This window comes from Perca fluviatilis, chromosome 17 (genome assembly GCF_010015445.1).
Source record: "Perca fluviatilis chromosome 17, GENO_Pfluv_1.0, whole genome shotgun sequence".
NCBI classification, from domain to species: domain Eukaryota; kingdom Metazoa; phylum Chordata; class Actinopteri; order Perciformes; family Percidae; genus Perca; species Perca fluviatilis.
This window is the reverse complement of record NC_053128.1, coordinates 14,397,071-14,409,236: the sequence shown is the minus strand read 5'-3', so window position 1 is coordinate 14,409,236 and position 12,166 is coordinate 14,397,071. Positions and strand designations below refer to the sequence as shown.

Genomic DNA, 12,166 nt, shown 5'->3' with positions numbered 1-12,166 from the left:
ACCTAAAAAGAAGAATCAGGTTTTCAGACATGCATCAGGTAGGGAGTTTGTGTGGCCCAGAAGATCAGGAAGTTTCCCAGATGGCGAGTGAGCATCTTCTAATTACAGCTCACATTAGATGAGTCAGTCAGTCCTCCTACATTGTCTGTCTGCCTGTTTGTTTTGGTTTACCAGTCAATCTCAGTGCTGTCTGTCTGTCTGTCTGTCTGTCTATCTATATAAATGCAATGATATTGCAATTTGTTGCCTGTTGCTTTTTAAAAAGGTGAAGGCAGATGCACTGGCAGCAGCAATACCTATGAGAAAGTAGAGCTGGGCAATATGATGAAAATCAAATATCACAATTGGTGCTTACACAAAATATTTACACAATGAGATATTTGATAAATAATCATCAGTAATGTCGATGTAATGACTAAGTACGCAAAGGCAAATAATAGAACAGCTAGTACAGTCTGGTAAGTTTAGAAAACTACATCACTTTGGTTGAATGCAGCCTTTAAAACCAGGAAAAGACAACACTTATGTCATATTACGATATCCAAAATGTAAGACGATACCTCACATATAGATATATATATATAGATTAATATATTGCCCAGCCCTATGAGAAAGTGAAACTGTATGTCAGGTGTCAGCCTGTCTCTCCATGTCAGCATTTAGCTCAAAGCGCCCATGTGCCGAAGTAATTTCACAGAGCTACTAGCATGGTTATGACAATTAAGCCAGTTTCATACTTTTCGTGTCCGTGAGGGGCCGCTTTGGACCGTGTAACCTAAATGTCGGGATCTGCCTATGTCTGCGCAGACCCCTATGTGGACGTCCGCATGCAGCCCAAAACTTTGTGACCGTCTGTGCATGCTCCATCTCTTGTTCCACCCTCCAGTCCAGTTAGTGCACCTCTGGCTGGTTTGCCAAGAGGAAGAAGAAAAGGATTAGATTAGAAGAAGATAACAAAATGGATGCTTGTTTTGGAGCGATCCACCGTTACCCACATTTTCAATAATTAGTTTTTAAAACACAAAGACATCCAAATGGCGTTGGATTACTGGCAAGAAATTGCACCAATGGGTGGAACACCAGACCGACGCAGACCCTCAAATGTAGTATAAATGGAATCGCATATGTAGCAAGTACAAGTCCGCAGCTGTCCTGGGACGTGGAACACGGAAAGTACGTCCGACCCTTTAGTCTTGTTTCTCTTTTCATTTACAGTAATGCCATTCATTCAGCTTCACTGACATGATGTACAATTTAGTTTTACTATCAGTTTCTATCTTAGTCAATAATGATGACAATAAGGATGATGATAAAAAAACATTACTTTGAGTAGTAATAATGACAATAATAACAACTGTGGTATATATATAAATATATATATATATATATATATATATATATAGACAAAAGGCAACCTAGTCTCTGCCTGCTCCCTGCTCTCCAGAGTTCATTCTGTTCTGTTTAAGGCCGTCTCAGTCCGATGTGAAATGGACACGGTTAGCTGTGAAAACACGCCTCTCTGGACGCACATCACACAGGAGAACCGCAGCAATCTGTCAAAGACACGACTCCTCTCCCTTGCTATTCACTCTTTCTTTCGCTCTTCTTTTTTTCCTATCGTTGAAATTCAGATTGAGCAAATATTTTCTCATTCCATAGATTCCGATGTGTGAGTAACCAAGTGAGCAACAAGTATGAGAGTGGGTAGTGTTAGTTTTGTTGTCCAGTGATGATTTCTGTGTGTGAGTGGATAATGCTTATTACAGTTTCGTCTATGGACCATTTAAGATGCAAACAGTGATCAGTCATTTTTCAGTGTTCAATTAAAAACTGGGTGTTCTAATGACAATGCAAAGCCGAACACCATCCAATCTGTGCACCATTGTTGAGCCAAATTATTCCTGCAGCAACTTGACATTTCATTATATTTACTGTGTGTATAATCAGTGTTTTGTGTCCTAGTCATGGATGCAGGTACAGGGGCCAGATACCCAAGGGGTCAGGGGCCCCTTAAGGCCTCAGTGTGCTACTTTCTTTTAGATGCGTTTGGGTAACATTTAGTACGGCCAAATTCACTTACAACATATGAACCCTTAAGTCAGAGCCTCTGTATCAAGTGACTTTTAGTAAGATTGTGTATGACAGTGGTTCCCAACCTTTCTTGTCTGATGTGCCCCCACTGCCCTGTCAGATGAGCTCAAGTATGCCTTTGACACTATCTGTCATCTTCCAAATGTGTTTATTTGAATGGATTTCCATAAAGTGGATGTAATTTAGCACTATTAATGATATAAAAGTGAATAGCGTGACAAATTATTTCCATACAAGACATAGTGATCCTGGAATTGAAGCTGTTTAGGCTTGGTCTCTTTTTTTCTGTGATAGATTTAGTTTGCAATCGTGCTACTACCTCTCAGAGTGCTGAAGCTGGTTGTGTCAACCATTTATAATGAATTAACTTTCTATTTCAACTTCTCCGCTTGCTTGCTTATGCCTGTTTCACACTGACTGCATCGCGTAAGCGTGGCGTTTCTGTTGTGTGTCAGTTGTGTGGCGGCTACGTGGATTTTTCTTTTCACACCAGAAACGTGTCTGATGCGGCGCTGCTGCTGCTGCTGCTGCTAGCCTTGTCTGTACACATGTATGTTTCCCATTGATTTGCTGCACTCAAGCCGTAATATACTTCATGTTAAACATAAATATATACTGATTTGATTACAGCAAAGACAACATCGGCAGTATTGACGGCAAAATAGGCTACAGAATATTTCGAAATTTGAAAATCAATAAAAACTATTTTTAATTACATTTATATCTGCATTTATGTCAAAACCTAGAGACTTTCAAACATCAAAATGTCATTTATTAATATGTATTTGTGTCAAAATGACATATAAACATCTTTTTGCCTGTAAACGCTTCCAACACGCTTGCGTGTCAAGTGAAAAATAGGCGTCGGTCCTATTTCTAGCATGCACGTGTTTAAACTCTAACCTGTTAACATGGGAGCCAAAATAAAAACGGACACGCCACGCAGTTGACACGCTCACGCCACGCAGCCCGTATGAAAGGGGCCTAACTAGTTCTTATGAACTTTCAACAGCAGCATGTGTTCAGGTTTCACAACTTACTAAGGTTGGTGTGTTGCATGTCCTGTGCAGTTGGCCTGTTGTAGGTAGTAGTTTACTGGTTATTATGACAATTAATATACAAAATAATCTGCGTCACACCAAAACCTAAACACAAGTATGTGGATATTTTTGTTTTTTTCTACTAAAGCATCATTTTTATTTTTTCAGATTAGTTGAACTAGTTGAACAATTTATAAATGTTTTACCCCCCAAGCTATATAGTTTACAGAAAGACAAAACTAACAGAAGACTAGTGACTTACAGAAAAAGTTGCAATTACAAATCCGTCTGCAACTTCAGCATCACGGACAGCACAATGGATGTATCAGTACACATCACAGTTAGGCTACTGATATTTCAGAGCCATGGTCGGGGCCATAGACTAACTTGCACAAACCTCAATCAGGATCAATGAATCAGGCAGACATGACTAATATATTCAACTAAACAACGCCTCTGCCCCTGCACTCTTTCTACTACTAGAGGATGGAGAGGGGGTGGCAGGTTAACAAGGGGCATGAATTTTGGCTGACGGCATCCCCCCTCAAATCGCCTACTGCATGTCCCCTTTGGAACTCCAGAAATACCCCCTTGGGTACATGCACCCCAGTTGGGAATAAAGAAAATGATAAAACATCTGTGTGGGTACTTGTCCACCAAAGATGGTGGTGGCGAGTAGTGGCATTTAATAATCTGTCCATAGTCCTCATGTGTTCAGAAAAAGAACATAATGTTTTACTGGCCCATGTAAGTACAAATGTTATGTATGCTCCTCAGCCAAGTACTATGAGGCTTTGGTATAATCTACCTGGGTTGTGTTATCTTTCTTCCCATGTCAAGGAAGTGGAAGCATTTATGGAAAACACTGTGAACCTTTGGTTTTAATTTTAGCTCACGTTCACAATCCAATGAATTTTATCATTCATTGTTCAGTCAGAACTAGAGAATTTGTTGAATAGGTCAGGAGTTCTTGGCATTTTTTTTGTCTCTGGCGGCCAGCAATCAAATCGAGACCAGTCCTGTGGACCTGTACTATAACTTTATTTATATATATATATATATATATATATATATATATATATATATATATATATAATGTCTTTTTTCTCAATTGAGATATGTCAAATGACTCTATGCCAAGATTGATGGATGCTTACATAAGAACATGAACAGAATTTTAAAAAAAAGGGCTGTCAAGATAAAATGAAGTGATAAGTATGGTTCACCTTACATCACAGCCAACCCTGCACCGACACCACATCAGAGAATTGAGAATTACTGAGTAGATAATACCCTGACGTGACAAACTGTAATCGGTGATTTGCCTGCAGGAAGTAGAAGTTGTTGACATGATCGCCGGCTGTCAGTCTGTCAAATGATATTGACCCTCGAGTGTGATAAGACTAGACAGGCATCATAAAAAGGCAGAGAGGCAGCAGATGTGGTAATAGGTGCTTAAAGCTGATAAGACATCTACAACTCTACCGATGAAAGGTTCTTTGCTGTTTAAGAACAGATACATACTGTAAAATGACTCAGAGTGTGACGCTAGTCATTTTCAACCTTTATATGTCATATGGATTTTGAGAAAATCCTTTCAGTTATTGTAAACAGAGATAAACTGTATGTACTTGTCTTGGTGTAATACATGTCTGTATTTATTTCATAATAAATCTATTTTTAGCCATGCAAGCAGTAACTATAAGAAAAAACTATAAGATGAATTGCCATTAAAACTTGGTACAGAAATTTAAGGTTCCTACTGGATAAATTAATATTTTTTTTTCTAGCAAGATTTTTGGATTTTATTGAAAAACTTCGACAACTGAATAGATTTCTGTGAAAATTGATACATACATTCATGGTCCCCAGGGGATGAATTGTATTAGCTTTAATCCCCTATTTCCCTCTTTCATCTAGCATTATCATCAGTTCAAAAGTTGGATTTGTCCCATATTGGTTTATGACCAAATATTTGCAAACGTGACTGACATTCCTATCAGCCTCAGCTGTACTTTGTGATTAGTGCTAATTAACAAATGTTAACATGCTAATGCTCCAAAATAAGATAGTAAACATTATAACCTGATGCTAAGTATCAACATGCTTATATTGTCATTGTGAGCATGTTAGCACATTGACATTAGCATTTAGCTCAAAGCACCGCTGAGTCTAGCCTTAAAGAGACGCTGGCGCTGCATCTTTGTAACTGTGCTCTGTAAATGTGCGGCATCCAGTGATGTTCTTGGACTTGGACTATGCCAAAACATAAGAAGCTGTTTACCGATGACAGTTAAAGGAAAGTCAAACAGGGTCCTGCTGGATAATGACCCAGAGTCAATGCTTTAACCGCCCTCATTTAATTGTCCTCTCATTGCCTAAGGCTGTTTTTGATGAATCAATATGTTTACTTTATTAACCAGGTTAAATAAGGGTAGCAGGTTAAGCACTGTCCTTCAACAGGGAGAACCGAGAGCTGCTGAATCCCTAATAGCCCTAGAGGTGCTGTTCAGGAGCTGACATCTTTGCTCTTCCTTGACAGAGGAGTGAGAAAGGAGAGTTCCCTTGTGATACTCGCTAAAGCATGGTATAACTGTTTTATTGCAAGACGAACTAACTCTGCTGATGGAATCTGGCAGAGATAGCTGATTTGTCTTCTAAATATAAAATGCTTTCAAGCTGTGATCCAGTTACTTATATGAGGTACAAATCACATTTTTTGACAAGAAATCCAGCCTGTGTGTCATACAAGCTGGCTACTATTTTCAGAAAAATGCAGACATACTACAAGAGCCAGGACAATTTCAATGTATGTATGTGTGTGTGTATGTGTGTTTGTGTGTGTGTGTGTGTGTGTGTGTGTATGTGTGTCCACAGGGCCAGAGCATGGGGTGATGAGGACTATCCTCTGCTAACCTCAATGCAGATGACCAGTGATGGCCACAGCATCACCTCGACAGTAAGTCAGAAATTCAAACTCCGTTACATTCATAAAAAATCGTGCAAAAAATAAATCAAATATTAACCAGTTTACAAATTATTTTTTTAGCTTATTTCAGTCATTTCAGTATTATTGCCTTAATATCTAAACATATAATTACATCCCTGACATGTCATTTCCCTCTCATTCCTCAAAATGATAGCTTTGTCTGTTTTTGCATTTTTTTGCAGTTTGTTGGATGACCTAATAAACACAGGACAACAACAACAACAGGAACAGCAGCAGGAATTGCCGATCTCGCTGGAGGCGATTGTTCTCACCATCTTTCTCTCCATTATTATCATAATGACAGTGTTTGGCAACCTGCTAGTCATGGTGGCACTCTGCAAGGACAGACATCTACGGTGAGCCTGTTGTGATTTTTTTTTTAATGCTGGATGCAGCATTGGTTAAATCTGGCTTGAAAGTCCAAGTGAAACAAGAAGGGTATATCTGCAGCCAGCAGAATTCATAGAAACCAACTTAATACAAATTTATTGTCTTTTAATTTACCTGTAAGGTAAAAAAAAATGATTGATCTAAAAAGTTGTGGTGTAGGTCTACTTTGAAACAGCTGTTGATGTTAAAGTCAGATGGGGACAAAAACAAACATAAATCGTAACGTTATTTTTAGTATTGTTTTGACCACAGGCAACAGCGCTGTGCCAACCCACGATTAACTATCTAACTAGCACCTTGGTATAACTCCCAAACTCTGGATGGCATTGCCCTGGCCTTCAGCACTACTGTCAGAATTACTGGAATTGTTGGGTCTTTGTAAATTATAGAGTGTGGTCTAGACCTACTTTATGTAACTGTAACGTGATGTTACTGTAACGCCCTGATATGACATGAACTATTACGACTATCATTTAAAGTCACTATTCCATTATCTTTAAAGTGACTATCTATGCCACTGTTCATCACATCCCCAACCGCCTACCAAGAGCCTGGGTCTGTCCGAAGTTTCTTCCTAATAGGGAGTTTTTCCTCGCCACTGTCGCATTGCTTGCTCTTGGCGAATTATTAGAATTGTTGGGGCTTTGTAAATTATAGAGTGTGGTCTAGACCTACTCTATCTGTAAAGTGTCTTGAGATAACTCTTTTAAATAAAACTTGAATTGAAATTGAATTGATTAAATTTGAAAAGTAATATCAGCTGTATGGGTAGTCAGCTAATATATATAATAAGTTAGCCAGCTAGCGCACTCCGGTTCGTCTGCCTCATTCCCCCGCACTAAGAGACGTTGTCAGATTTTGAGTAGACAACAGCCACAGACACAGTTAACGTTAGCTCCAAGCCAGCGACTTCAGCAACCTGAACCCAGCCAGCACAAACCTTAACAGAAGGTTTGCTGATCCATCGAAGAACAGACCGTATTAGGCCCACGTCTGGCCGAAATCAAGCTACCACAGCAGCCAACTGAAGGTCTTCGGTCCGCCCTGGAATTTTACTGTTCCTCAAATGCTGCAAACAAACATACATCAGACAGTCTTCATTTATAAATGCAAAACAAGAAACTTGCCAGTCGCTTCATATTTCTATAGAGTCACACAGCAAAATTGAGCAGCAGCACTTTTAAAGGTTAGATATGCAAGCTCATGTGAGACATGATGGTACAGTACGCCGTGAACTTTTACTGATGACTTTAGTGGATAATGTTGTGATGCGGTGGACATTTTTTCTTGTTGTCTCCTCTCAGAAGGAAGAAAACTAACTACTTTATTGTGTCGCTGGCGTTTGCTGACTTGCTGGTTGCGTTGTTGGTGATGCCCTTCGCTGCGATCGAGCTGACCACCGGCCAGTGGAGATATGGAGAGATCTTCTGCTTGGTCCGAACGTCTCTGGACGTCCTGTTGACTACAGCGTCCATTCTGCACCTCTGTTGCATTGCGCTGGACAGGTTTGTGTGAGAGAGAGAGAGATGATGGGGGTGGGGACCTCAGTCTTAAGCTTTGAGAAATGACTTTTCTTTCCAGTATACAGAATGTGTGTGTATTACTCCAGGTATTACGCTATCTGCTGCCAACCGCTGGTCTACAGACACAAGATGACCCCAGTCAGAGTGGCAGTGATGCTCAGTGGCTGTTGGCTCATCCCCACATTTATCTCCTTCCTACCAATCATGCAAAGCTGGAACGCCATCGGCATTGAAGACATTGTGAGTCCTCAGTAGCTGAGATCAGAAATCAATGAGCTAACTGCTAGCTACATAATTATGACTCAAGAAAATATACTGTATTTTTAACAAAGTATCACTTAAGAGTTTGTATACCTCCCTTAGTTAGTTTTAGTTTATTTTGAACATGTTAAAAAATAACAGATAAATAAGAACATGTACATTTCAGCACAGTCTTCCAAAATGATTGTAAGTGATTCAAATAAGAAATTTCCATGTTCAAAAAGGAGTAAGAAGAAGTTAAAAAAAACTTTTTTGGTCCTACCCCCTTTTTCTATTTTTATACTTTAGATAGATACAAAACAATTTGATGCTTCACTTATTTATACATTTACATACACATACATGTACCATATATCTACCTCTCTACACGCAGATATGCACATGCATACACATAGACACACATGCATACATACATGCATACACACATACATTTACACATTTGTTTCTTTTCCATATATCTACTTCGTTTCCTTCTATCTACATCAAAACCGAATAATAACCCATCCAAACTAGACAAAGTATATAAGCCCAGGAACCATACAGTCAGTACACAATACTATCACCTTGAGTCCTTTTCATATCCATTCAGTATATTCATTTTAAATAGTCTCTTAAAATTGCTCATTGTACATGATTTCATCTCTTCACTGCAGCTGTTCCAGAAATTAACTCCTTTGGTTGTGATGCAGTGACATTTATATAGATGTTTGCTCTCTCTCATTTGAAACAACCCTTGGATACTGTTCGATAGCTGTTGATTTTTTACTTTACATGATTTGTGCAGTTTTAAAGTCCCTAAAACGCCTAAAGAGAGAGATGTTCTTTCTGTGAGGGCAAATGCAGCATAAACCTTTCCAACCTAATGCTCTCGGTTTCTAATAACGTTTCCAATCCCTTGAACAATGACACAGTAATGCAGCGATCACAAAACAATTCCAGTCCCTGTGGAGCCTCTCTTGCTGCGAGCAAAGACAGCACTTCAACAAGCATTTCCTGCTGGTTTGAATATGTTTTGGCGTGAGGTTATTTCAGAGCTGTCTTGAAGTGAGCTGCAGGACTCCCAGAGGCAGACGAGGATAGATGAATTTATTCAGCCAGAGTTAATGAAATACACGGCTCTTTATTACTAACTATGTATGTACATGTGGGCCAAGTTTCAGTGGTTTGTTTTATATGTTGTGTGTACGTTTGTTGTCTCTTTGGTCACTTTTATCGCTCTGAAAAAATCCCATTGCGCTCTTGTTCTGCCCAAAAAAGGAATTGTTTGAAATTGAGTACAAGAACTGATTTAATAATTTGTACATTATGTCTGCTTTGGTGTGTTTCTACTGCATCTTCACCAAAGAAAGAATCAGGCTCTGCTCTCCTGGTGATAATCCTTCAATTTACTACAGTATTTAGCATATTGCTATTCCTACTTTCTTTAGCCTAGCTTAGCAGCTAGCCTCCCCAAAGTTCAAAAACACTCCTAACAATACCTCTAACAACTAACCAATTAACATGTATCTTGTTTGTTTCATACATACACAAACAAACAGAAAAGTAAAAATCATTTTTGAACTTTTAGAGCTGGGCTAGCCGTTTCCCCTTGCCTCCTGTCGTTATGCTAAGCTAGGCCAATCGGCTCCTGCTTCCAGCTGTAACGCACTGGCATGACTGACTAATATTGATGAAATTCAGTTGCATAGAAAATGATTGTAAAAATGTCTGAACTTGGTGTATTTTTCATGAGTTTTGTTGATGATTTGTTAATTTTGTATCCATGTCTCCTTTCCAGATTGAAGAGAGGCGAGCCTTGGCAGGAGGCTCCAACGACACAAGCTGTGTGTTTCTGGTCAACCGGCCGTACGCCCTGATCTGCTCTGCGGTGGCCTTCTACGTCCCGTTGGCCCTCATGGTCCTGGCCTACCACCGGATCTACATCACCGCCATGACCCACGTGCGGCAGATCGAGACACTACAGCGGGCCGGCTCCGCTCCTGTCACCGGGACAGCTCCGCTGATCACCCTGAGGCCCTCCACTTCCTCAGATCCATCGGAGACCTATCGCCTTAGGACAACACCGGACTCCTCCTTAGAGCACGCTCCCATAGCGAATAGCCGCATGCGTGTTGAGACTAAGGCGGCAAAGACGCTGGCGATTATAATGGGTTGTTTCTGCCTATGCTGGGCGCCGTTCTTCATCACTAACGTGGTGGACCCCTTCATCCATTACTCAGTGCCCTGGCAGCTGTGGACAGCCTGGCTGTGGCTCGGGTACATTAATTCAGGGTTGAATCCCTTCCTGTATGCCTTTCTGAACCGGGCGTTTCGAAGGGCGTTTCTGGTGATCCTCTGCTGTGGGGATGAGCGGTACGCACGGCAGGGGAGCTGCTCCTATGGACACACCCACAGAGTGTGCTCGGCTGCGTCCGTCAACGGAACGTCTATGGCACTAAGGTAAACACACGTTAAAGGCACATTTGTGTTTTTGTGAATATTTGAGAGTGCGTATGTGTGTGCTGTCCTGCTGTCCTCTGTTTTAAAAGCCCACCAAAGAAGAAAAAAAGGCCTCAGGAAGGAAACCAGGTAAATTTGCCTCTTCTTGCAAAGAAGAGACAGATGTGCATCAACTGTGGACTGAGTGCCAGTGGGCTGCTGGATAGAATGCTTTGTTTGTATGTCTTTGATGCACTTCACTGTAAAATTGAAAAAGACAACGATAGATTGGACTGTTATTTGTTCCAAAACTTGATATTAACAACATTTTGTTAAGTCGCAGCAATTTCAAAAGTTAGGCCAGTCTGCCCAAAGCTGCTGCAACATTGTACCATTGCTCTGTTGAAGTGCAAAATGGAGGTAACAAGGACACCACGTTTATCAGTACAAGGTGACATACTGTATACGTTACTGATTGGTTGCATATATTAGGTTAGATTAAATTACTGTCTTTTATAAGACATTTAAAATATTAATTAATTTTATTTAGTTTCAGTCATCCCTACATTTTTATAGACATCCTATAGATCATAAATTGGTGGTACATTAAAACCAGCAGCAAGACAAAATGGCTTGGTGCAACATCATCTTATTTGAATGAAGTTATCATTTCTCATTTAGGCCATGTGTACACACTCTAACATGCAAATAATAGATGTGAACATGCTGTGCCTTCTCTAGGAATAAATATTCATGGTCAAAGCAGCTGTGGTGTTCTGCAGATGGAACATTTGACCAGGAAAAAAAAAAAACTTAACCCCAGAGTTAAATTGTCAAATCAGTCAATTTTGGACCATAATGTGACTTGTATGTAGATACGGGGTCTGCTGATGACCTGTGCCTTATGCTTTTCTTTCCATCATGTCCCATCGGAAAATATGATTAAAGCTGCCCTTTCAAGATAAAAAAATTCAGGCTTTCGTTAAGCAGATTTTGACACACATGTAGTACAGTATGTTTTATGATCTACATAGTGCGTGAACTTCCTTTAACTTATAAGCATGTACAGTAATGGTAGAGAATGGTCAGACTGATCTCATGAATTGGCGTATGTATGACACGCCAATTTGTATTCCGTTTTTGCGTGTTATGAAGACAAATAATCGCATTTTCGCGTGTATATCAACGCAAATCGGCCGCCATTGGCCTATATTGTGAGTCCATTTCCGCCGTAGCGAGTGGTATAAAGGAACGGGGGATTGGGTAAGGAGGTAGGTTGGGTGGTGGATGGGTAAAACACAGGACTTTCACCTGGGAGAGCTGGGTTCGTGCCCCGCGTGTGATTTTTCAGCCGTTTTTTGTTTTTAATTTTATGTTTTTAATAAGCCTTACCCAATATTTCTTTCCTAAACCCAACCATTTGTTGTTGTCATAAGCGTGTTTTAGTCGTTATT

At 40.1% G+C, this 12,166-nt stretch overlaps 2 protein-coding genes across 4 annotated transcripts in view; one reads left to right on the top strand and one right to left on the bottom strand.

Annotated features, from left to right (window-relative positions):
* Positions 1–12,166, bottom strand: part of LOC120545508 (beta-amyrin 28-monooxygenase-like) — a 120,033-nt gene that overhangs the window by 64,461 nt on the left and 43,406 nt on the right. The window contains exon 1 of one of the 2 annotated variants that reach the window (XM_039779900.1): positions 7,451–7,469. The exons of the other annotated variant lie outside the window; for it this stretch is intronic. The gene's annotated coding sequence lies outside the window, so the exon portion shown is untranslated. Of the gene's footprint in view, positions 1–7,450; positions 7,470–12,166 lie in introns of those variants that run through there. 2 annotated transcript variants of the gene reach the window in all.
* Positions 1–12,166, top strand: part of si:dkey-247m21.3 (5-hydroxytryptamine receptor 4) — a 63,798-nt gene that overhangs the window by 14,077 nt on the left and 37,555 nt on the right. For both annotated transcript variants that reach the window (XM_039779892.1, XM_039779891.1), the window contains 5 exons: positions 6,009–6,090; positions 6,303–6,476; positions 7,815–8,015; positions 8,120–8,273; positions 10,072–10,733. In XM_039779892.1, the coding sequence (XP_039635826.1) occupies positions 6,068–6,090; positions 6,303–6,476; positions 7,815–8,015; positions 8,120–8,273; positions 10,072–10,733 (1,214 nt within the window). In that variant the 5' untranslated portion in view covers positions 6,009–6,067. The remainder of the gene's footprint in view (positions 1–6,008; positions 6,091–6,302; positions 6,477–7,814; positions 8,016–8,119; positions 8,274–10,071; positions 10,734–12,166) is intronic.